Here is a 25,569-nt window from a genome sequence, read left to right on the forward strand (position 1 = left end):
AACGTCATGGGTTCCAACCCTGCCACCGTTCCCTGCAGCACCTAGTAATAGGGGTAGCAAAGGATGTGGTAGAGTACGCTGCCCTTGGTGACCTCTGAAGAGCGACTTGGAGAGCCCAGGGCTAATACTTATAGGTATATAGGTGTCCAGGTTGTAGCCGCATTGGTCTAAAGGAAAAGGCAATCAGGACTCGTAGTAGAGATGATATCTTTTATTAGACCAACAAGATTTTTGCAAAAAAAAATTCTTTAATTGCAAGTATAAATGTTATAGAAGTATATAGAGCATTTTTTAGACTCAGGGCACCCTTCCTTCAAGTCAAGACATCCCCTTGGAAAATGCTGGCTCTTAGCTTTCACTCATTTCTTGACTATGGGAAAATAACAGAGCAATTCTTCTTTTGCAGAGAACTTAGGAAAACCCCGACGGGTCACAATGTTTGTGATGCTCCAGATTCCTATCTGAATCTCTCGGGGGAATCATGTAGGTGTTTGCACACCTAACGGTGCTAATATTGAGCAGCACATTGTGGCTTCCTTGAAAGGTGCTGGGATGCCCTGGTTAAGAGTCACTGACATCGAGCATCCTAAGTCAAGACAAGATAGCCCCTGCTTTGCAGAGCTGTAGTTGATGACCCCCCTATTTTCCTTCCAGAAGTATAGCGAAGCGAAGCCGCTGAACCAAGAAGGGTGTGGGCCTGCAAGGTAACATAGCCACATGCATAGCTTTGTGAAATCAGATGGGCTGATCACAGGCGTAACTTTAGGAAAAGGTCAATAATGTGGCTCGATCGCTGCCGAAACGCCAACTGCCCCGCTTCACACCATGCGAGTGTCACCAAGTTTGAATGAACGGTTTGTTTTCTGTCCTGGGCACCGATTTGCAAATGTACCGACATTTGGCAGCTCATCACTAGCTGCTGCATGTGTTTGTTTTTCTGACTATGGATTGGGGGGAAGCCCCCGGGGGTGGGTAGTAGTTGGAATGCACTGATATTTTAATCATGACCAGTATCCACTGGAGCGTTTGACCCCCATATTGGTAATTTTCTTTTAATTAGCTCATTGACTGGAACCGTGTTTAATCTCTGACTCGACGGTTTCTGCAAATATTTTCTCTTTGCGCTGATGCGTACTTTTAATACGCTTGGCTCTTGCTCTTGGGTGGGCAAAGACCTTGCTTTTCAAACATCAGATGTAAGGAATAAAGTCTCTAATGTGTTTTATGTGGCAAGCTGAAGATGTAATTTAATAACAGCAAATAGTTGGGGGGTTTACTTTGGGTCAGCCTGTTCGGGTGCAGAAATGCAAAAGAATTCAATGGAAATTCCAAAATATCCCTGCACAGCATATTGGCTTTTATTGCCCAAAAAAACCGATGGGCTTGTCGCTGTATGGAACTGAGCGGCACAACTGTGTTTCATCTGAATGCGCTATTGATGGGGGAGATTCAGTCTCAAAAACCTTTCCTTTTTATGCCATGAGCCATGGAGTTGTTGGGTCAAGAACATTTTCTCTTGTTACCTACAGGCCAGGTGAGGTTTTCTAAGGCTTCCTCAGAAGGAGAAACCTCCCCAAAATCCCATTTACTTCTAGTGATAGCACCATCGCCTTCTCAGCACCCTGTGGCACACGTGCTCTGCTTGCCATTGCTACGGAGGGCATGCATGGGGGACAAGAAATGGGTTGATCTTTCAAAACTACAAGAAAAAGCTATTCACAGCCATTTTCTATGGGAGTCTTTTGCTGTATGCAGTCAGCTTGGAGGGTGAACAATGCACCGTGGAAATTCAAAATGGAAGAAAAAGGTTCGCCTTTTTTTTAATTTATTTTTTTTGGCTAAACACTTTTTTTTAATTATATTTTTTTATCTATTGTCTCCCACTGGATAGGTAGTAATTAGGCCCAAGTAGGTAAAGCAAGGGCATGGAGGCTGTGGTCTACGCAGTCTTTAGCTCTGGCATCTCCTTGTGTTGCCTGCCAATTCAGGTGTGTCACAGTAGGAGGGTGTACGTACTAAAACCAAGCATACCTGAGCCCAGAGGCAGACAAATAACCAATTTTAACTGTGCATTAAGTTCCCCCTTCCCGGAGGTTATTTAGTCCAGTTGTTTCCCTAAAGGCATCCCATGCCAAGAATTAAAGGTCTGATCCAAAGCATGCTGAAGTCAGTGAAATCATGCCCATTGACTCCAATGGGTTTTAGACTAGGTCTTGAATGCTTGTGCAATTTCCATTGTTCAAGTCTTTATTTGGCAGGGAGCTGGAAGATTGAATCATAGAAAATTTGGGTTGGAAGGGACCTCAGGAGGTCACATCTAGTCCAACCCCCTGCTCAAAGCAGGACCAGCCCCAACTACATCATCCCAGGCAAGATGAAGAGCCAACGTCTGAAACAAGCCACCTCCCCACCATCATCCCCTCATTTAGGTGTTTCTGGGCCAAATCCTGTTTGCATCAGCTTGAATCCAAAGTGTTTCCAGTGAAGCTGGTAGATTCGCGTGGGATTAGCACCACTGTAAGAAGAGAATATCATCCTCATATGTCAGCTAAATTACAACAATGCATGTGTCGAATGTCAGCACTTTTTGCCATTCAAGATTTTCGTCTTCAATATTAAAGGATAGCTTCTTATTATTCAAGAATTGATAGCTTTACCTCTCAAAAGGGGATATTATAAGGGGCAAGTAGCATGATTTCTAGGGGGAAAGGCTTGAAGATGCCTTAACTTGAGAAGCAAAGTGGCCCAGTGAACCGACGAGTCTGGAAGACCGGGTTCTGTTCTGGGTAATAGCATTGACCTTGGGCATCTTGCTTCACCTTTCCTTGCCTTTCTTCTCTCCTTCTTTAACTTACAGTCTAAGTAGACCAGACCCCTGAGGTTTGGTCTGTTTCTTACTACATGTCTGTAGCACAATTGGCTCTTTTTAGTACTACTGGAGTACTCAGACTATACTCATAGCTCAGTCAAGGTCAAGAGGAAGGCAGAGAAAGTGCTTCAAGGACGCCCTCAAGGCCAACTTGAAGAAATGCACCATCAACATGAACTTATGGGAGACTGTTGCCCAGGACCATGGGCGACCCGGTGGTACTTCCGGTTTCGTGGCTGGCTTTTCCCGGGGGTGCACATGCACCTGTGTGCACCCCCTGCGCGTCACCAATGTCCGGGACCGCCCCAAATGGAGGGAGAGCCTGCTGCAAGGGTCCCACTACTTTGAAACTTTATGACAACAATAAGAGATGGAAAACGGGAGCAGCAGAAACAACGTGTCATGGACTGAATCAAGAATCCAGAGCCACTGGAGTAGAGGCATGTGCCTGAGTTACAGCAGAGTCTGTTGATCCCCGATTGGCCTTGTCAACTGTCTTTGGACTCACCAATAAGACAGTCGTGGAAGACAATCATCCTCGTCTGCGAGGGATTACTGAAGAAGAGATGTTGTAATAAATAACAGCTTCTATAGTAAAGGGAATGTACAGGAAGGACAAAGGAAGTATTTTGAAGCAATGCAAAAATCTAGAACTCTTCTTCCAAAATGATACCTTGTATTAGACTGACTGAGAAATTGCAAAAAAAAAATCTTGTTCTGTGAGCTTTTGGGCTCAGGGAAAGTTCAAGACGGTAAAAAGTTGAAACAGGCTTCTTTGGAAAAAATAAAGCAGGGCAAATGGATGCTAGCTTCTTTTTTGGCAACAGAAGATGTTCATTCCCCTGCCTAGATTTTTCTGAAAGCTGCACAAACTATGGGAAAGCTGGTTTGATGCTGCATAACCCATGTCAAAAGTGATAGCACCTCCAACCATTGCTTCTATTTACAGAGTAGGGGCTTTCAGCTTTCAGACGATTGAAAGCCAAGTGTGTTTGCTGTGTAGTACAAATCTAGGTTACGCTATATATTGGGGTGGCATCAGCTGAAAATTGTTCCTTTGCTCTCTAAATGTCTTACGGACAGTCCTGTTAGCCTGCTTTTGCCCTTGATTTAAGTACAGCTGGAAAGGCAGCTTAGACCATATTTAATAACTAGTCCTTCAACACAGGGAGGTGTAGAAAGTAATTTGTCCCACTGCCAAGCACCAGAAAGAATGGGCATTTTGTTCTTTGCTTCACGGTGATTTTACCTGTGTGTATTATGGAAAGAGGGAGAGACTTGTGCTACTGTTATTCTGCACGCTGTGTTGATTTATTGAAATTGGACCCTGAAAATGTAACTTGCTAGGTACATTATGACATGGAATTTCTAGGAGAAATATACAATTGGTCTGCTTATTATTTTTTTCCCCTCCATTCGTTTTGGCATGTTTCCAGCTCCTGTGTTAAGAAACAAGACTTCATATTAGTCCTGAGTTTTAACGTAACGCAGCCTTGCCCGACTCCTCTGAGCCTTTTATGAGACCGCGTCTGAGCTTATGTGCCCATTTCATCCATGCAGCTTTTCACAGCATCCCGCTTTCTGATGTGCTTTGCTGCTCAGCAGCACTGGAAAGGAGGACCTTGATCACCTGCTGTGAAAATCCTCTGGTTTTCTTTCCTTTTTTTTTTTTCTTCGTTACAACAAAGTATTAAAAAAAAAACAAGTGCCAGGGAGTGACATGGGTGTAGGTTGTAGCCATGTTGGTCTAAGGACACAAGCAGACAAGGTTCTTTGGGTAAATCCGAAATCTTTTATATGACTAACTAAAGTTGTTGGAAAAATTCTTTTTTGCAAGCTTTCAAAGAAGAAAGTTTGCAAAGAAGAATTTTTCCAACTATTTTAGGAAGTGACATCACACTTCCTGTCTGAGTTCTGTTTCTGTGATCGGAAACTGTTGCTTTAAATGCATTGCTCTTGCTGGCTTGGCCTCAAAGTGTGTCAGGGTAACTACTGCACTTGCCTATTTTTAAAATAGCACTTCACATTTTCCTAACAGCTGCTATCATAGAAAATGAGGGTTGGGAGGTCACATCTTGTCCAGCCCCCGCTCAGAAAGCAGGACCAGCCTCAGCTGCATCGGAAGCTCTGCAAATGCTCACAAATGTTCATTCAGTGAGACCCCCGTTCAACAAAAGTTATGCATGTGCTTAGGGCTCTGCTAGGCAGAAATAAACGTTAGGTTAAGAACGTGCTCAAATGTTTGCCGGAATTGGGTCTAAGTCTCCCAGTGTCTTTATGAGGTAGGTCAATATTGCTCCTATTCTACAGGTAGAAACACTGAGGTTAGGTTATCCAGAGCAAGTCAGCAGAACCAAGGATTGGAGGTTGGAATTTGAACCCGAGGTCTCTTCTCTCACCATGAGGTGCTCTTCTGACTCACTGAGCTAAATCCTGCCCAGTGAAATTCCCAGTCTGTAGGACCCTTATTGGCAGCACTTGAGCCCTATAGCGGCATATAGCAAGCAAGTAGCTGGTCCAGGTGCCCTGTGGTGGATGCTTATATGAGTATCCAATTAATGGAAAAAAAGGATGCGTTTGCCGATCTTTTGCGGTGCTACGAGAGTTGGAGTCACTTGTAGATGAGATGAGCTGTTTTCTCGCATTCAGAAACTACTTGTGCCTCCGTTTTAACAGCTTGGTACACTAGCTGTGCAGAAGTTGTTGCAGACCACAACTGCAAGAAAGATGTCCACAAAGTTCATGATAAATAAACTTGTGATATAAGGAGGATTTTTCTCTTACACGTGAGAAACTTTCACGGTGGGTTTGTGGGGTGAGGTGGGGCATCTCTTCTTTTCATTTTGATGCTTTGGGCCATATTAAAGGATGCTTTTGTTATCAGCCTCCACAATCGGGAAAGGAATTAGAAATCCACTGAATTAAGAGCAACAATATTAGGAATAATTGATTTATAACAAGAAATAAGGCACGTGTAAATCCAGTTGCAACTAGAGGAGGAATTATATAGTTATATCCCTGCATTGGATGGGATGCGAGAATGAGTTGTCTTTTCTTATTGGGCTGTGATATTGCTGAGAGTGCGAGGGGCTGCACTCAGCGTAAGGATTATAGCAGGGTGTGCAATGTAGAGCGGAGATTTTCAGTTGCCAGCATTGAGTTACTTTCTTCCCTCTTGGTCGTTCCAGTGAGATCGTCGCTGCAAAAATATATGGAGATATGTACGAAATGGAGGAATGGACACAGGGTGGTTGATTATACACTTCCTTGTGGTAGCCAGATGTGAGCTGGCACTGGCAGTGCGTTGGAAGAAAATTGAACCCCTCTAATATCTCAGTATGGCCTAATAAAGTGTGTAGTGTATTAGTTATGGAAAACTTGACGCAGATGAGAAAGCCACAGGGAGGGAATTGTTTGGAGATTATAGTGGGGTATCCAGTTCTCAAATGTGCAAGAGTCAGTTCCCTCATAGATAATCTGCTTAATTAATTTTTCCTTTTTTAGTGGACTAAGTAATTATCATTTTCTCTGATTTGATGTTAGGCTTGAGATTTTGTTTACCCAATAAATGTTGGCAGCATTTGTATTTTATCAACATTGTTATTTTTAAATGGAGAATTAAGGAGGGTGGTGGATGTTTTGAAACATGATTTTTTTTCTGCCTTCTATCACATCGTTCAGTGTTTACAGATGAAACATTTCTGACAGAAATTGCCTATTTATTTCCTGAAAAACTTAGCCCCGAAACTGGGGTTTGAAGAAGGAGAGGCACAAAACCGTCTTGGACTTCCATTCTCCATTGCTTTTAACCAAATTCCCATGAAGTTGATTTGATTGCATGGCGTTGCTTGTAGCTGCGTGGGACAACAAGGAAGAGCACCTTATAGGATGATGCTTGCATTGAGAAAAATGAACTAAACCAACGTTTTAGTCCTTCAGAAAAACAACGGCATGCACGTATGCAAATACCAATAAAATATATATGAGCCCTCTTGACAAAAAGCCAATGATTCTGCACAGTTTGGCTCCCTGGAGAAGTTCCACAATCCAGTCACTGTTCCTTTCATAAAACGTGATCTATGGTGGCCTTCAGATTATTTTCAGTAGGGAAGGATCAAATCTTAAGTAATGATGTCCAGCTGGATGTACCAAATGCGATGGCTCATCAGTCTGCCTGATGGATTAATCTGGGGGTGATTAACCTCCTGGAAGCAACCCAGACGATCCAAAATGATACATAATTTTGCTCCAGGCCGTGGTTTTGTTTAATATTTTAGCCTCGTAAGTTCAACTCTCAGTAGAGTGTGCGCTGGACATTATTATTCTGCCATTCGCTTTGAAGTGCGGTATTGGAAACGAGGTGGAAGGAGATGGGGAATGGAAGCACTACATAACAAAAGCATTGGGGGTAACATGTGATGAATCATATGCAAAAAGAAAGAGCAGGCCTGTTATTTTGAGTCATGTCCACTGAGCCACCAAGGGCCTTTTTGGAAGGGAAAGATTAATTTGAAACTAGGACCCATCACCTCCGATTTCCGAAGAACCTTTGCAGATCTGGCTTGGAAGAGGAACTGGGGAGGAGCTCAGGGTGTAGGAGGTAGTTTAGCCGTGGGTCTGTTTTCCTATCACCAGTTTTCAGTTGACAAGGAGTTGGCAGGATATCGGGGCCAGGCACCCTATACCGCTTATAGGGGCTGAGCAGAAGCGAAGGGTCTCTGGGATGATCCAGTGGCGCATTCACACTCCTTGACTGGGAGAAAAGACTAACCGTGCACTATGGGATGAAGTAAAGCTGCATTTTGAATCTAGAATGGGAACTTAAATTTCTCTCCTTGGACCTTATCTTCTGGTTCATTTGCTTTGTCATTGATTCTCTGAATGAAGATAAGCATCCCGTGTTGCAAGGGGCTGTTGTGCATTCATCGAGGTCTTTCCAACTCCCTTCCCTGAAGGGGTTAAGGCCCGAGCGGGGATTTCTCAGTTGTTTTACATTAGGACAGGGCAGCCCTGGCTGCCTGCTGTACTCTGGGACTCGGGGGCCAAGTCCCCTGTGTTAAATCTGCGTAACCAATGCCGTACAACTGGCACCAGCCTCAACCACAAGTGGCCGTTAAAATAAACATCCCCGGGCTTAACTGACAGGCAGACTCAAGGAGAAACAGGCCTGCATGACGGGGAATATTAAATACTGTGCAAGAACCTAACTTCATAAGACAAACAATCCCAGCCCCTCCTTACTGTATCGCCCCAGCCCGTTGGCCTCAATGAGCGCACTGTTTGGGGTAGGCGTGTGCCTCTCTCGTGGGGCTAGGGTCTGGTGCCAGCGGTGGGGGGAAAATGTGAGCAATTCAGCCCTTCAACCCGCTCAGTGTAAACATGGGCACGAGCCATGCACACAGGGTCCACAGGGCAGTTTGACTACCGTGTCTCCAGCAGCCGAGGCGAGAGGAGCTGGCACGGGATGCGTTTGCAGGGGAGAGGGGAGGCTGCAGTAAAGGCAAACCCTCGGAGGGGAGAAAGGGGCCTTGAAAAGCCGCCCGGCCAAGTTACACAGATCCCAGCCCCGCGTTTTCCCTTATCTGTTTTTCGTTGCTCTTGCGGCGTATGTTTTTCATCCCGAGAACAGCCCCGTTGCAGCCAGGGCTGGCATCCTGCAGGCCGTCAGTCTCTGAGCTCATGGTTAGGGATGGGATTTGTCCTTAGGAGAGCAGACAAAAGGCTTTATTAAAAAGGAGGAAGCTTGGCACACGATCGCCTTCTCATGTCTAACGGTGATCGGTAAGCCCTCCAAGTGCAGGGCAAGGCCGAGGTCTTTTGGAGCAGGGAACAGGTTGGTTATTTCTGATTTTAACCGTGCTTTTTTTTCCCCCCCTCCCCTCCCCTCCAAAAAAAGAAAAGCGTCCAAGCAAGCTACATGTGCGGTGCACTCAGCGAGGCAGCTAAGCAAATGCAGCGATCCTCGTTACCCACATTAGGGCCAAATCATTCCACTGAAGGAGTGTGCCTGGCTTATTTTTACATCTAGGTCACAGCTCACCCAATGTGTTATAGTGTCTGCATTCCCCTTTAGCAAAGCTCTCCAGCACGTGCTTAATTTTAAGCGTGCATTTAAATCCTGTTAACTTCACATGCTTAAAGCTCAAGCAGTGGGATTTGAGTCTCTTGCTTGCTTTGCTAAGGAAGGATGTGCTCCTGAAACGAGGCCTTAGCTTCAGGAGGGTTGTTTTTTGTGTAACGGGTGTTGCTTGAACCCTGGGGAGGCCCAGAACAGGCTCGAGATTTTTGTTACAAACATGCATCCAGAGGGGCTGATATTATGCAGCTCCTGTTGAACCTTGCTCAGGGTCTTCAGGTACTCGTGACCTCTGAGAAACAAGCGGCTTGTCTGTAAAAGAAAGGCGGTTTTGTGCTCGTGAAGTCCTGTGTAGCAGATGCGTGCAATGGTATGGGGTTTTACCCAGAAACATTCAAAACTTTACTCAACTAAAATGACTGCTTGCTTTTTTGGTGGGGGAGGGAGTTGGGTTGCACTCAAATGCAATGGGTTTTCTTTGCAGAAAACAGGCTGTGTTTATAACATTTTTCTTCATTTAATTACAAACCTGATTTTCAACTGAAAACCAGTTGGAAATTGTTTGACCAACCCAGATTGAGAAACCCCTGTTCTTCAAGCATCCGTTGTGCTACTAACAGGCTTCCAAGGCCATTTCTTGACATTGGCTGAAAGATGAAATGTGTCTATCGGCTCCTCGGGGCTGGCCTTTTCTCTCTGCAAAAGGGAAGACTTTTGATAGAACTCCATTACTTTTAATTTGTGATTGCCCAACTCCAAGAAGATGCTCTATGAGTTTAGGTAGTTACAAAAATGATAAATCCTGGGAGGGAGAATTGAAGGCCTTAGAAGAGTTTGTGTAAGATGTCTAAGCTTAGTGAATTAATTTTATCCATCCTAAATTCAAATGCATGTGCTCAGGGCTCTGCTAGGCAGAAATGAACTTCAGGTTAAGCACATGCTCAGATGTTTGCCCGAATTGGGTCTGAGTCTCCCAACACGTTTTATAAGGTAGGTCAATATTGCTCCTATTTTACAGGTGGACACATTGAGGTTAGGTCTAGCGTCTTTGCTACTAGGAAGACATTTTAAAACACTGACCCAAAGAATGGTGGAAGTTAAGCTGGTGTTTTGGCTCCAAATTTGAACGGCGACTGGTTTTCTTATTTTTTTTGCTAACAGAAAGAAGAATTTCAAACAGTTTTGGTTTTTTTCCAGGTTCTTATGCTTTGGCAAGTTTGGGGGGGGTTTTAATGTGTTGATATGTGCTCATCTTAACTAGGATGTGATATGTGCCCATTTAAAGGTCCTCATATGCTGCAGAGAAACCTCAGGGTTTGTTTACACCCAAATGTTGTACCACTTTCATTACCAATACAGTTAAAAAGTGGCATCAACCTCGAGAATGGATGTAGTTATAGAAGAACCTGTACAAGTATAGCTTCTGTAGGGGAATGGGAATAAGCTATCCTGGCCTAAGGCATGCTTATATCATTATTGTTACATGCTAGGAATGACTTTGCTATAATAACGTTTGCAAATAGTTCCGTCCCAAGTTTTGCCAGCGCAGAAGTTGCATATAAATTAGACCTTTTTGAAAAGAGGCACCAAGTTTTTGGTGCATTGTTCAGGCCTTGCTTATGGGAGCCGGGGGGAATGAAGAACGTGTTGGTGATTCTCTTGCAAAGGCTGCGGCTAACCCACGGAAAGGGCCTGTTGAAGCTCTTCTCCGTCGCCTTAAGGTCTTGGAAATACTTTTTGAGTCTTGTCACATCTATCCACGCTCTTGTCCTGAATGGCAGCTGATGCTAATGGCAGGGTGGTGTTGTATCATGTGGAGCAGGTGCACTTTATAATGAGCTTCAGACAGCTCTTCTGAACTCCAGTTTAGTTCAGGGAGGCTGATGAGATCTTTACTTTAAAGGAAAAAGCTAGAAGATACTAACTCCGTTCAGAAAATGTTTTTTAACCCATTCAAGAAATTTGCTTTCCTTTCCTACACCCCACCCCATACCCAAAGCCCTCATCAAAAGATCACCATTCATTGCTAGCATCCTTCTTTCTTCCATTTTTCTTTTATTAAGAGACACACTCTATCATCTTTTATGGCTAACTTTCCTCTGAGCACTTAAACTTTGCTAAATAAGAATGAGTTTCTGCATGTCTGTAAGTGCTTAAATTGATTTGATCTGATTCCCTTACTCCTATGAGTAGCCCAACACCTGCAGGTTACCGATTTCCACAGGTATGTGGGGGTTACTCACTTGAGTAAAGATTTGCATGAAAAGGCATTTTGTTCCTTTATAGAAAAATGTGGTGGTACCAACTTAGGCTTGGACATGGGCCAGAAGCCAACCCAAAACTTAAATTTCTGAAAGTCTGATTGCCGGATCCAGGCCCTAAACCATTTGCTCTGTGGGGTGGAGACTGGGCCTTGATTTGCTCCGAGAAGCCCTTGAGCATATCTCTTTGGCATTGAAGGATACATATTACCTGTACTTCCTGCTTGACCCCCACATCCATCCTTTCTCAATGCTCAAATAGTATTTTCCTTCCCTGAACCTTTAAAGATGGGGTAGAAAGTAAGAACTGACCCAACTGGGCTTATTGCTTTGGCCATTAGAGAATCAGGCCAGGCCAGAGAACAAAGACCAAAGGAGCAGATTAGCTACCCCGTAACATGCACAGGAAACCCCACCCCATGTGACCTACCCGAAGTCTCGCAAAACGTGTGGGGCAGAACTACTGGACAGAACAAGTTTCCGTCCGAGGCCTGAACTAACAGCCCATCCATCGAGTGCCCCATAGGAAGGGTGAAGAATTAGTTCAGTTTCCACTAGGATTTAAAAGAGTCTGTTTTAAGTTACAATTAATGGTTTTAGAGAAACGCAGAGCAGTCCTTCCATGCAAGCCTCCAGGATGGCTGGAGCTGACGCTCCTCGACTCAGTCACCCTTTCCAACTTTGTAAAAACATCTAATCAGTGCGGTTGCCAGTCCCTGTACACATGGTCTGGATTTTGAACGAGGGTCCCCAAGGTGGAATAAAGTCTGCTTTTTATCCAAAAACCTTTGGGAGTTTGTGTTTTTAATATAAAAATTACGTTTTACTGGGGTTGGTTTTTTTCCTTCCTCACTCTGCTCCAAGATCTTTCCCTTTGGGTGATGCCCAGCCCCTCACAGAAGTAAGCAGCACCAAAATGCTTTCTACATGATACCAGTGTCTTCGTTCCCTCTTCAGAAACACGATTTATTGAGCCAATGGCTCAACTTGGACGTTTGTTTAAATAGCCTTGTTTGATGCCAACGCCGTTCAGTCTCAACGTATCTGTCCCTTAATTGGAAAGTTAAACACAACAGCCTCTACCTTTAAGGTTCCCTCTCTCTTCCCCTTTAGTTTGATTTGGCTTAAAGCTAAGTGGTGTTCCAGTTTGGAGAATTCAGATGTTCGACAAGGTAGCAAGTTCCTAATGACACAATTTACCCTTTATGAACACGTTTTATGAAAGGTCCCACTGTTCGACTTGAGTTTTCACTCTCCTGCGTGCTTAAAAAAAAAAAATGTCCAGGCCTCAAAATGGTCTAATCTAAACACAGGCACGAGCCATAAGCTTTCCTTAGATAAACTGCCCTCTGATTTCACTGTTGTGTTCCTTGGCCAGGCACTCGGTGTTGTATTTATGATCACGCAAGAATTAGAAAAAAAGCCCAAAGGAGATATGGTTCTAGTTTTAACACAGGGCTTTTAAAAAGAAGGGAGGGATATATGTGTATATATAATAGAGTAAAGTAATGTGGGCCGTCTTTGGGAGGAGGCTATATATATATATATATATATATATATATATATATATATATATCCCACATTATTTCATATATATGAAATAAGGTGGGCCCTTTTTGGGAGGAGGCAGTCATAGTAAATTTTTAGCATGGTGAACGGGAGATGAAACACCAAATGCCATTACCGTTAATTGGCTAGGCTGGCAGTTGGAATTAACTTCTACCACTCCACCCCAAAAATGGTTGACTTCACTCTTTGAAACCATACCCTTATGTGGGGATGGAGAAAGTCTAGTCTCAGACTCCAAAACCAGTGTTGCAATAGTCTGAAAACTGAGTCTGAGATCTGATTTGATTTTTTTTTTTGATTAAACAAAAAATCAAATAAAATCTCAGCCTCGGTTTTCAGACTATTTCAGTTGGGCTTGGGAGTTGTTTGTTTTAAAAAAATCTGGTGAGTTTTTGATTTCCAGCTTGTTGTGATTGGGAGGTCCCTGAATTGTGAAAAAGGGCTCAGCACATTTCCTTTGAAAATTGGATCCTTTCAAGAGGTCTCTGGTGAGGCCCCTGCAGTAACTGGTCTCTGTTGAGAGTTTTGGCTGAGAGACTGAAGCTAGATCCTGAAGGTTGTGTCTGTGCACCTGAAAAAAACAGCTTCATTTTGCAAAGTTCTTGGAGAAGTGAGTGCTTCTAAAAGGAGAGGACCTTTCTGTTCCCATTCCTATAGCATTTGAGTCATGTTGAAGGGATGCTTTGAGAAATTAAAGTGTAGCACAGCAGAGTCCATCAGAGAGCTATCGATGAAGACCTCATTGAGCATCTCATTGTCTCAACATGTAAAATGAGCCTTGGTCTCCGTCCAAAACCAATCTGCACCCAGTCCCGAGTGTGTTCAGATTTGCACGCAACCACCAGATAACCACTTCATCCAGTACTAATGCCCATCTACAGACTCCTTCTGCCCATGTGGAATCTGTACGAGTGAGAACGACATGACTTTATCGAGCAAGGCCCAGCCAGCAATGCCAACCGTCTGCAAAGAGTTATTTCTTCTTCATCGTTTTAAAGCATAATAAAATCCTCTGCAAATAAGCTGCAATCCGAGGGTGTTCTTCTGGGCTGTTTGGATCCTGCTTTCCTCTCTCCGGCACATCTTGATGTGCATCTTGTAAAACCGTTTATGGCATAACGTTACACAAATGCAATACCGTGCCTGGCTGGTTTTATTAGATTCTGCAGGCCACATGGTCCAACATCCGCGTGAGAATCCCTCACTTTGTGGGTGGCTTTCAGAAGCAGCCCTGGATCCAACAAGTTGCTGCTCTTGCTAAAGTCAACAGGAGTCAACTGAGCCTAACACCAATAGCATGAGACCCTTCCATTTCCCCTCCAACTCCGTCTTCGTTGGGACCTTTGTTACGACAAGGAACTTTTGCAACCTTTCCACTACTTGGCGGGTGGAAGAGGAAGAAGAGAAGTGGAAACCTTATGATGAGGGTATAAAGGTTAAAAATAAATCAGGAACTCCATTTTAACAAACTGAGAACATAGCCAGGCAGACAGCTGCCAAGTTTCCCTGTGTGAGTGCTGTGCCCCTCCCAGGCAGCTGAAGAATAGGTTTCTTAGCACTGTATCACCTTTTACAACACTTATTTTGATCCGATTAGGCCACTGACATATCAGAGTAGTACACCGAGACCTACAAGATGGTTTATCTTTAAATCATCTACTTGGGAGCGGGCCACGCTCTTGGGTTATGCATTTTCTGCTAACTCGATGCAAGGTCACTTTGTTATTCCTTCACCTCTGGCAAATGTTTTATCCACCGTCTTCCTCCCCTGCCCATCTCGTACTTGGCTGGTTTGAGCTTTGGCTGTTTGCAAGTCTATTAACTTTTGTTTCTTTCGGATCGTGTATTTAAATTGATTTTTAAATGTCACCTTTAATTTCAGCCAGTCCTTGTAGATAAGCAACTCTCTCCACTGGGAACAAAATGTTGTTGAAAGGGACTGCATTTCTGCACAGGGAAAGCAGAGGGCTTTTTCAGTGCAGGAAGCCACGATCCTGCAACAACATTTGGGTCCAGCATCTTTGTCTCTTTTAGGTCAAGAGACCATTGTAAGCATCTCCCGTTGATGCTGTCTCGGGCACTAAGTTGCTGCCATGTCCAAGGCTTCCTCACATGCTGATGCTGAGTACCGCAGCCAGTCAGAGAACACTATAAAAAGTGGCTGGTGGTTTTAAGAATGAAACCAGGTCCTGACTGGGTTTTTTTTATATATATTTTATTTTTTTTCGAATGATCAAGTGCATAGTGCAGGAGAATGGATCTGAAAGCAAGTCAGCGCCCTCTGCTTCAAGCACTTTGCTGAACAGCTGGAGTTATTGAGTAAATCACACTTTTCCCTTCCAAGTGGCTTACATTTTTCGATGCTCACATTGCCTATAGGAGGTGGGTCCTGTCTTATCAATTTGAGCTGGACAAGAGCTTTCCAATGAAATGCGCTTCATCAGATAGCTGAGTTCCTTGAGACTTACGGCAAAAGTTACGCAGAAACTTCTGTTGGGAAGGTTTCTCCGGCCCAAAATAGAATCGAATGAGGAACCGGTCCAGTCATCCAGTGGTAGATGGATGCTCCTTTGTGGGTAATAAAGGTTGAATCCTCTGCTCATAGATTTGACCCAGCCATACCTTCTTTCCAAGGGAGGGCTCCAAGGACTGGTCGCCATTTGGTACTACACCAAGCAATCCCAAAACCTGAGAATTGCCCATCAACTTTGTTTTTTGGCCAGGCATGACATCAAACTCTTGGAGAGAGGGGTGAAGACTCTCACAACGAAGGCAGACAAAGGGAGTATGTAAAATGTACACGGGCTGTAGAGTCTACCGTAAGACCCTTCACATTGCAAAGGTTAGGTGTGATACCAAGTTCTTGACACCAATACCCTGAAGTCTGGTCTCCCATCTACTTCTGTTGACTTCTGAGATGTGCTTAAGGGTATGGTTTATATGAAAGATGCTGGAATAAAATATCTGTTTTATATCAGCTAGATAAGGGGGTGCCTGCTGGGCACTGGAAAATCCGTCAACTTGTTCTTGTACCAAACCGATACCCTGTCTTGTAGGAGAAACGAATAAGCGGGCCCAAGCATAACATGTATATAAAAAGAAAATGTAAAATATCTGAGGCCACATGGACTAAGCAGAGGTATTTTCTAGCTGTCTAGTCTAACGTTTGGTATCATTTTTCTCTAGGATTACAGGGGCTTTCACCTCATAAATTTGTGCCTGTTTTAGGTCGTTAATCTTTCTTTACATGTCGCCCTGCAATTTTAGAGCTTTGCCACCATCTGGGATCACATTTTAAATGGAGTTTCCACTCAGTACGTTCCTTTTCATGAAATTATTTATACATCTAGAAATATATAATAAATATATCAGGGCTGGATGGTTTTAAACATTTTCAGTGCTTTCGCAAGGGCTTACTCTGTGTGGAAAAGCTTGTCTTCTCTAATAGAGAGTCATAAAGGTGACCAATAAAAGGATCACTTTTGCAATATGCTCTTAAATGGCAATTTAAAATATTGGCGGATAATTCTGCCTCGTCTTTTGTTCGGGGATTTGAGCTTTGTTGCTGAGACATTGCAGGCCATTTAGCTGCATTATTGTTGCCGAATCAGGGGAAAATGGGGCAACCTGGGTAACAAATCCCAGTGTAAAAGACTTGCCAGGAAAGCACCAATGCCTATCAGCTTGATGCTGGGAATAAATGATGGATCTTGGCTGGAGGCACAGGGCAAGAAGGTCTGGATGTGAGGCTTGGGTTCAAGATGTTCAACGCTGGGGCCTACCAGTTGCAAAGGTGAACCCACCAGGGAAAGGAGGTGAGGGCTCTTGCTAAGACCATGAATCCCATGGTCAGAGAGACGGCATTCTCGGTGAGTTAGCACCTCCTTGGAAGACAAGGCTCTTTGGGTAAATCTGGTATCTTTTATTGGTCTAATAAAAGATATTGGATTTACCCAAAGAACCTCATCTGCCTATGTCCTTAGACCAACACAGCTACAACCTATACCTTTGGAAAGCATTCGTTCCCATTGGGAATCTGCAAAGATGTCCCTAGAGCCACAGTAGACCAATGCTTCGGAGCCTGGATGCTCTGATTGCTGCACCCAGGAGTTTTTATCTTGGCTGTAGCAGCTTGTTGAAGGGCTTTTGGATGGGATTGGCTGACAGACTTGGAAATAAATGGAGTCCAGCCAAAAGAACCTGCAAAGTGCTGAACATCTTAAATGGCTTTGGTAGATCACATCCTAAATGTCACCAGTGGTCTAGGGAGTGCCTCTAGCCTTTGTTGGGATGGAAGCAGGTCCATGCTGTGATGTACAGTCATGTACATCTTGCATATAAAAGCTTGATTCATACTCCCTTTCTTGCTTGCAGAAAGAGTTACAGTTGCCCGCTCCGATCCCAGTTTCCCCGGCAGTGGACGGTAGGCTTGTCCTCCCACCCACCCACTGGCATAACTGGAATCAGAGTGTGATCCACGCCCTCCAAGCCAAATGAGACATTTGGCTGATGTCATTAATAGGCATTTTCCCTGCAAACAGCAAACAACGAGACCGCGCGAGGGTCCCGGGGTCCTTGGCCCATTTGAGTGCAGGGGGCTGTCGCAAGCTCTGCCAGTTGGTTTAACAGGGTTCTGCACAAATAGATATCCCAAATAGCTCAGCAGTTCCCAGTGTAATTTTAGCTCCTCCAAAAATGTGCAGAATAAATAGGTGAATCTGTAATATGTCTACAATTAACTCTATGTACAGCAGGCCCCTCCGGGGCATGCCATGTGGGAGCAGTGTCAATAAACAGGCATGCCCTGGACCATGGAAATGTGGTCTTTATTATTTGGGCAGGAGGCTTTTGACCATGAGCTCGGGTGCAGCCTGGAAAAGCAAACAGGTCAGTTATAGATCGCCCTTTTTTTTCCCCTGCCCAATACGCTGGAAACCAAGATCTGTCATTTAATGGTGTCCCAGGTAAAATAGAGACCTAAAGGCAACCCACGGTGCCAACCAGGGCTGACTCATTAACAGCAGAGCCCGGCTTGCAATGCGAATGTCTCATCCGTGGTGGGAGGCTTTCACCTCCGCGAGCAACTTTGCAAGTGCTGCACTGTGAACTTGTAGGAGCCTCCCCAAGGAGATGTTATAACACAGAGGCAGAAAATTGCACAGCTGAATTTGCTCCCAGGACCCTTTCCCCTCCAGCGTCTGCAGCCACATGTGCAGGCATCGCTGTGCGAGAAACCCAATGCCCAGATGCAAATCGTTGCTCCGATTTTTCACGCTCTTAACTATTCGCTGCTGAGGCTTCGTCCAGGGAAGGAGGGAGGGACCTGCCTCTGCTTTGAAGAGCCCTGTATGCTGGGAAGGCTGGGAAAGGGGTTAAAAATGAACCAGCAGATTATATATAAAAGTAAAAATATATGCTCTACATCTGAAGTTTATTTAGGTCCTTGGGGAGAGTGGCGCGGCACTAAGTCTCTAGTAAATTGCCAACATTTTATGGTCGTGCTGGCACGGAGTCAAATACACATCTCCTTGGCTTATGTTGCTGTCTTAAAGCAGGCAGATTCCAGTATGTTTTTCTGTGAGCTGAATATTACTATTGAGTGGGCGAGGGAAGCCCTGCCCAGCAAGAACTTGTAGGTAACTTTCTTTCTTTAATAGATCTACCGGGACTTAATTATTTTGATGTTGCATTACCGGAGAACCGCCACCGGTACCCCTGCTGACCCACCTGGACATCAGAGCTCGGGGTGGGGAGGATTGAGACAGATGAAACTTCTTTAATTTTGTTTTTACTGGATTTATGTTACTAATTGGGTATTTTCAAAGGGGCTATATATTCATCTAGGTTTGCTCTTCTAGACATAGCTATATATTAGCGTGTCCATCTGGGTGTATATGTTTTGAACATGCACGTGGTGTATACATGCGGGAATGCTTTATAGATGGGGTTTTCAGAAGTGCCTAAGGCCATTGAGCTGTTTGATTCACGCTGCATTTTCTTTGCAGATTCTTGCCCTTTGTATAAAAAGCACTTTGCGGTGCCTCGGTGACAGTTGCTGCACGTACAGTATATAGTATATGCTTACCCAACACAAAGTCCCATGAGCAAAGCAGTGAAAAGTTCAGCTACCTAATGGCACGTGACCTCTATTCCTCTAGCATCTGACGTTATAGGCTCTCACCTACAAAAATGTATGCCTCTTTATAACCAGTTAGTCTAACGGTGCCACCCTGCCCTACCTATTATTGCTCCATTAAAGGATCTATATTTCAGCAGTAACACACCCACTGTGCATCACCGTACCCTTGATATGCCCTGCTAGCTTTCCAGTGCTTTTCCCCTGAAATCCTTACCCTCATCTCTATATAGAAACCAGACTTTCCCCACCCTTTGGCTCTCCTGTACTTTCCTGGCAAACCACATCTATTCCCGTTTGGCGATCAGAGCCCTGAGCTGCCGTTGCATTGAGGTAGTATTGTTGCGTGCTGAAACGGGACGGGACAATGGGAGAGGTCACCTTTTGGACCGCTGCATCCAGCTCAGCAGTGACATCGGATATAAGGTTTGGATGCAGACTCTGCGAAAGCAAAGTTCAGGGAAGTTTGAATCCTGGCTCTCAGGTTTATTCCTCTGTCGGGTGCTCCAGGGTCTCAGTAGGTTTGTCACTTTATGCGGAGGGTGCCCTGGAAATGAGGACCAGAAAAGTAACTTGGGGTCCATTTCTGAAGAAAATTGGCTCTAACAGATGCTGTTTCCCTGCCGCAGTTGTGAGCATGGAAGGACCGAGACTGTAGGTCCGAGGGGTTGATCCACAGCCCATTAAACCCATTAAAAGGAAGTCATTTCCAAGATCAGGGATTACTGAGGCTTTTTGGAGTCTGAGTCTCACCGGGATCTAAGTCATTTATGAGACGGGGACTTAGGCTGCTTGCAGCCTTTCCCTTGGTTTCTCCCCTTTTGCAGTTTGACACATTATTAACTTTAAAACCAGAACAAAGTCATTTCAATGCCAACCTCGCTATTCTTTTGAGTGCTGATCCTCATACCAGAAGCACAGTGACCAGCATGGATGGCCCTGGGACATGGCAGCAATGCGATCCTTGGGAAGGATGCTCTTTAGTCCCCCCTAAAAAGTGGGTAGCTGGATTCTTTTTGGTATTAGTCACTGCCATAAAACAGGAGGGGATAATATTGCGTTTTCTCTTTTCTTGGTCAGTTTATTACAGGCCACTGCGTATTTCTGAATGACCCTGGGTGGGTTTTGTAAGAACGTCTTCTGTAAGAATATTTAAGGTGTCCACCCAAGTAGGCAACACAGTGATAAAGAGCCCTGCAGAAAGGCTGCAGAGTTATTTGGGGCAAGGGGGTGGAAATCTTCTGCTGAATCTGAATAAAATTCCCTTGCTGTGTCTCTGGTCCCCACCTCGTTACTTATCTTTGAGGCCATCCGCTTTCCTGTGCTCTTTGACTTTGCACATAAATGCACCACAGCTGGTAACACAGGAGGCTCCGTCCTCGTGGCGAAACAATAATATACGTAGCCCCATGCTTTTTTGCAATAAGGGGGACACAATGTGGGACATGTTTTCATAGACATAATACTGTAGTATATGCAGAAGAGCCTGGAGATCTCCCTGGCCTGAGAAAAGGGTATCTAACAGTGGGATTAAATACTTGATCGGAGTTCAGGGACAGGAGGTGGGGAGGGAGATCCATTTACAATCCCGGAGAAGAGCATTTGCTCTGGCGTATAATAGCCTTCTGTTGGGGTTTAGTGGTGTGTAGTTTAGTAAATGAGAAGTCTTCAGGTACTTAGCACTGTAATAGTTCTCACTAAGAACATAATTAAACCATAGACTCCTTTGGGAGAAACCCCCCCCGGTTAATTGTGCATATTTTTAGAATCTGTTACCAACCCTCATAAAAATTGGGTAGATACAAGCCAGAGAGCGTGCCGGAGCTGGGAGCGTAGGATTCGTGTATCGCAGCAAGCACCCTGCCCAAGCATCGCTTGAGAATCGCACGTCACAAATCTGTCCCGTGAATTATGGAATTAATTTTCCCTGATCTTATTTCAAAACACGTTTGTAGCAGTGGGGTTTTTTGTTTTTTTTTCCTTTCCTCCCTTGGCTGCTCGAGGCGAGAGGACGGCTGTAGGTTTATTATTGGACAACTGGGTTTTCACGGAGCGGTTGCTATTTTTGACCTGAAACGTTCTGCACAACCAGCCAAAACTTGCGGCTGCTGCTAAGATGAAATGTCCGCAGCTCTCCCCTCCGTGCTGGTCACTGCAGGTTTTCCTACACCCGGTTCAGTCACTTGGGTCCCAGTTCATTCCTACTAGCCCTATCTTCCTGGGGCTCCTGATTTCTCTCCGTGAAAAAAAAACCCAAAAACATCTTGGATGCTGGTATGCCCCAGAGAGGAAGCCAAGCCCAACGGTGCGATAACGCCCACAAAATAAGCAGAGATGATGAGATGTTTTTCCTCCTCCCTCGATTTTGACACGGCTGCCACATCGCGATGTTTCCATAAGCAAGGCTCGTGCTGGGAAAGCGTTGGCTGGGTCCGGGTTGCGCCTAAATGCCAACACGTGCTCTGCGTGGCTTGCCCCGGCCTTGGCAATACCACGGGGAGATCCACGGTGGGAGTCATCTGGTGGCAACGGAGGGAGGGGGCGGGTGGGTCATCACCACCCCGAGCTCCAAGTTGGCAGCTAGGAGGTTGAGCGTGCTAGAGAAACAGAGCGAATTTTCCAGCCTCGCAGGTGCCTGCGTGTCAGGGGTGCTGGGGGCGGCTCAAACGCACTGCTGCTCTGGAGCTCCGCTCCGGTCTCAACACCCTTTGCTGAATAAACACTGGTTTCTCCCTGGGAAAGCTGCGTCGTGCTACACCCATGATCCCCGGCCATATGGAAAGCATTCGGCAGGAACACACACACACAATGCACTCCTCCTGCTTTGCCTTTTGTTTCTTGCCTCCCCTCCCAGAGTCTTTTAACCAATATCTTACATGCCCAAATCCCTTTTCTGTTGCTTACAGCATTTTTACTTTATTTGCTTGAGATTTGTGGTTGAGAGAGGTGAGTGCCGTGTTGGGGAGGAAGGCAATGCTAGGGAGAATGCCTCTTGCCTGAAACGGTCTCCCACCAGACACGCTGCCTTCCCCATTGCAAAAAAAAAATGAGACGTTTGCAAGGAGCAGTGTGTTCCTTGCCTGTATTTGCTCCTTTGCGTTGCAAATCTCTTGAGGCTGATTCATCTCACGTGCTGTACAGCATTGCACCTATCAGCTGGTAATAGGGAGGGAATAGCATGCTTTCTGGCACCTATCGGCTGGTAATAGGAGGGAGGGAATACCATGATTTCTGGCGTGGATTATTGACCTCCAGCTAAGCAACTCCAGTTGTTAATAAACCCTTGAGGTCAATAATTAATAAAACCTTGAGGTCATTACCAATGGCATGATTCTTACACCAGAACAAAAACATGGCTTTCCCTTTTTTTTTGCCATGTTTTTGTTCTGGCGTCAGAATCGTGCCCTTGGTAATGAACATGAGAGTCATGGGGTAGGAAGGAACTTCAAGGGGCCTTTATGGGGTCGGAATAAAGAGCTAAAATGCATCTCTTGGGTCTAGGAATCAGAACTTGTGGCAGAGATTATATCTTTTATTAGACCAACTAGATATTTGAACAAAAAACAAATATTTATTTGCAAGCTGTCTTGAGTCTAGGCTGATGTCAAACACATACACAAGTCTCTTTTTACCCTGTGACAAAGGGAAGGTGCAGATTTAGAAAGGGACTCCAGGTCCAAGTGCTTTTTCCTGCCTTTATAATGGGGGAACTCAAGAGGCTCCAGGATATTCGGGTATTTCTCTGAACCTCTGTGGCCTGCACCTCGCAGGAGAAGAGGTGTCCCAGCATCTTCGCTTCCAGTCCTTGCTATAAAGCAAAGCAGTGCAGAGGGGTTCATAATCTGTTTGGTAAAGAGGGGAAAGTTAAAAGAGCGCATAAAGCATGCTTGAATAGGTTTGGAGAGTGTGGGTGACGGTGCTGATTGCTGCTGCTTTCAGCCACTTATTCATCCTTATATCTGCCGCCCTGATTTCAGATGATCCCTCACAAACCCGCGTGACTCGCTCTCCACGTTGCAAGGACCGCATTGAGCGTTGACCCAATGTGCAAAGAAAATAAAGCAAAGGGCAAAAACATTGCTGAGCACATTGGAGTCATGGCAGAAAACATGTCATGAGTCTCCCCAAAGTGCTGGGCTTGCTCACGGAGAGTCAAACTTCCTGATGAACTCCAAGCCACTCCCGCATGGTGGGAGAAAGGGCCCTCGCGGCACTTCAGACGGCCGGTCTGGCTGACCCAGGATGCAGGGAAGTCGTGGCCTCCCACCCCCTTGCTGCAGTGGACTTGGCACAGCGCCTTGACCTTTAGGTTGCTGCATCCTCTCCCAGTGTCAGAGGAAGGAAGGATGCGGTCTCTTGTCCTGAGGGGTTACAGCAGCCTCAAACCCGTATAAAGCAACAGCTTTATTAATTCCAGCTTTGCTAATAAGGAATTACAATAGTTGTGGGATTTGGCAGGGAGAGCGCACTCAATTGCCATCCATCGTACAATATTTTCCCTGTATTGTTTATATTTTTGATTTAGCTGCAAATAATTTAAAGATGTGTTGTGTCTCCTTCAATTAAAATTGGCATTTTCAGCCATTTTTCCTGTTGTGCTGTCAGGGTTTTTAAACAGTGCTAATGAATTTGAGCTTTTGCTAGACATGCTAAGGTGGATCGTTAACTGGTTGCTGTTTGCATAAATTGTGGCATTGCTTGGGGCTGCCACTGCTAATTTCTTCGTAGGGATTCTCATTGGGGTTGCAACATTTGGGGCTTGATTGTCCTGGATAGACAATCTGGAGCATCAGTAAGGAAAAAAGCAGGTTGATATAAGACTGGCACTGTTACAAATGTTATCAAATGTTACCCAAGGTTAACATCACGTTTGGATGTTTTTCATTTAAATGATGGGTTTGTATAGATTATTTGTTTTAATTTTAAACGCGCTGAGATGTGGACTGCCGCTTTGAAACTGGAGATCTGTGTTCGCTTCTTGGCTCCGTGACTCTCCTGTTTGGTGACCGTGGGAAATCATTTCCTCTCTCCTTGCCTCAGTTTCTCTATCTGTACCACTGTTTTTATGATGCTTGGCTAACATGCCTCAATATTTATCAATGAAAAGGTTGTAAGCGTGAAGTGTTAGAGCAGAGGAATGATACCTAAGCAATTAGTGTGGGTAAAAAAAAAAATTGCTAATTATTTTTGGTGGGAAAAATTGGGATTTAAATTTAAAAACGCTCCTGAAAGTTGTTCATTTCCTGATGGGAACAAAAGAAAACTAGAAAACATTTCAGTTTAAAAAAAAAATGTTATTTTGGGTTGAATTAATGGAAAGCTTTTGAATGACAACTTTGCAGACAGCATCTCAGGTATTTTGCAGGGGAATGAGTGAAAATGGGCATTTTTCAGGTGCCGCTTTCTATCAGCATTGTCCAACTGGCTCCATAATCATCTGAGCGATGCCCTATGCAGAAGGGAGGCCATGCCAAATGATGCATCTTTTTTTGACTCTTTCAGACCCAACCTGTGCCCAACCCAATTGCCTACTTCATGCACTGGTCACCGTGGTGGTTTCACCAGTTTGAGACCTTATGCAATCATTTGGTTGAGCTCATCGCGCCCTTCTTGATCTTCATGGGTCGTCGCATGTGCATCCTCAACGGCATCTTACAGATTCTTTTCCAGGTAAGACCTTCCCATTTTTGCTTTGATAATGCTACTGTTTTAGCCAAGCAGTTGTTCCTGAGGCCTTCCCTTTTGATACGTGTTGTAGCCCAAGTGTGCGAACACTCGGGATGCGCAGTAATGCGGATTGCAGAAGAACGGGATGGTTTCGGTTGGATCGCTAGTTTGAATCCTGCCTGGGTTGGTGACAGTCCAGAATTACGCACTGACTGTTCTTTGGTGATGTCTTTACAAAGAGACATTTGTCATAGCATTTCCCAGAGACTTGTCTACATCAGGTTTGTGTAATTACTGACCTTACAGGAAAAGCTGCCAATTAACGTTGGGATTAACTAAAGGACTGCCTTTGTGAAAGTCATAGGACCCCAGCTCCAGCTAAAGGAAACGATAAAACTGAGTGAGTTTTGCTCTCTGTCCAAACCAGATTTTATTCAGGAAAACATCCCCCACTTAACCCCCCCACCAAGGCTGGATTTTCCCAAGAATGATTTCATGTTTATAATTCAGTTGTTAAGGAAAAGTGCAGGCTGTTCATCATCACTTGAAATGCTTTCGTTTCACTTCTCAGCTGTGCCAGTTTTGATCAGCTTCGGTTCGTGGTGGTGGTGCATTTTGTCTTTTGGGACTCGATCCCCCCCACCTTCAAAAATGAAAAATCTATAACCACATCGAAAAATCTGTCAAAAATTCAGAAAAGAGACAATCAGAGAGAAGTAATGTTGCTAGCTTGTTTTGGAAGGTTACATTTTTTTTTAATTTACTTTCTTTTTTTTTTTTTTTTATTAAATTCCCACTAAAGTATCGGTTGAACATATTTTCGGCATCAGGAAACTCCTATTTTGTAGCTGTTGCTGCTTTTGTCAATGCATGTGATGCATAAAGTGGAGTGCGGCATATAAATTCTCTTGGTAAGCCACAAAAATGTTGATCAAAATGAATAAAGACTATGTGACATGAAAGCAGGGAAATGATGAGCTTCAGGCTGGAA

General features: G+C 44.6%; 1 protein-coding gene across 1 annotated transcript in view; it reads left to right on the forward strand.

The window, feature by feature from the left end:
- The window catches only part of LMF1 (lipase maturation factor 1), a gene marked incomplete at its 5' end in the record, with an annotated part of 349,511 nt that overhangs the window by 219,748 nt on the left and 104,194 nt on the right, over positions 1-25,569 (forward strand). The window contains one exon of the mRNA XM_019512578.1: positions 24,414-24,581. Within this exon, the coding sequence (XP_019368123.1) occupies positions 24,414-24,581 (168 nt within the window). The remainder of the gene's footprint in view (positions 1-24,413; positions 24,582-25,569) is intronic.

The sequence above is a fragment of the Gavialis gangeticus genome, unplaced genomic scaffold (genome assembly GCF_001723915.1).
Source record: "Gavialis gangeticus isolate Ggan-Ray unplaced genomic scaffold, GavGan_comp1, whole genome shotgun sequence".
In the NCBI taxonomy this organism is placed as follows: domain Eukaryota; kingdom Metazoa; phylum Chordata; order Crocodylia; family Gavialidae; genus Gavialis; species Gavialis gangeticus.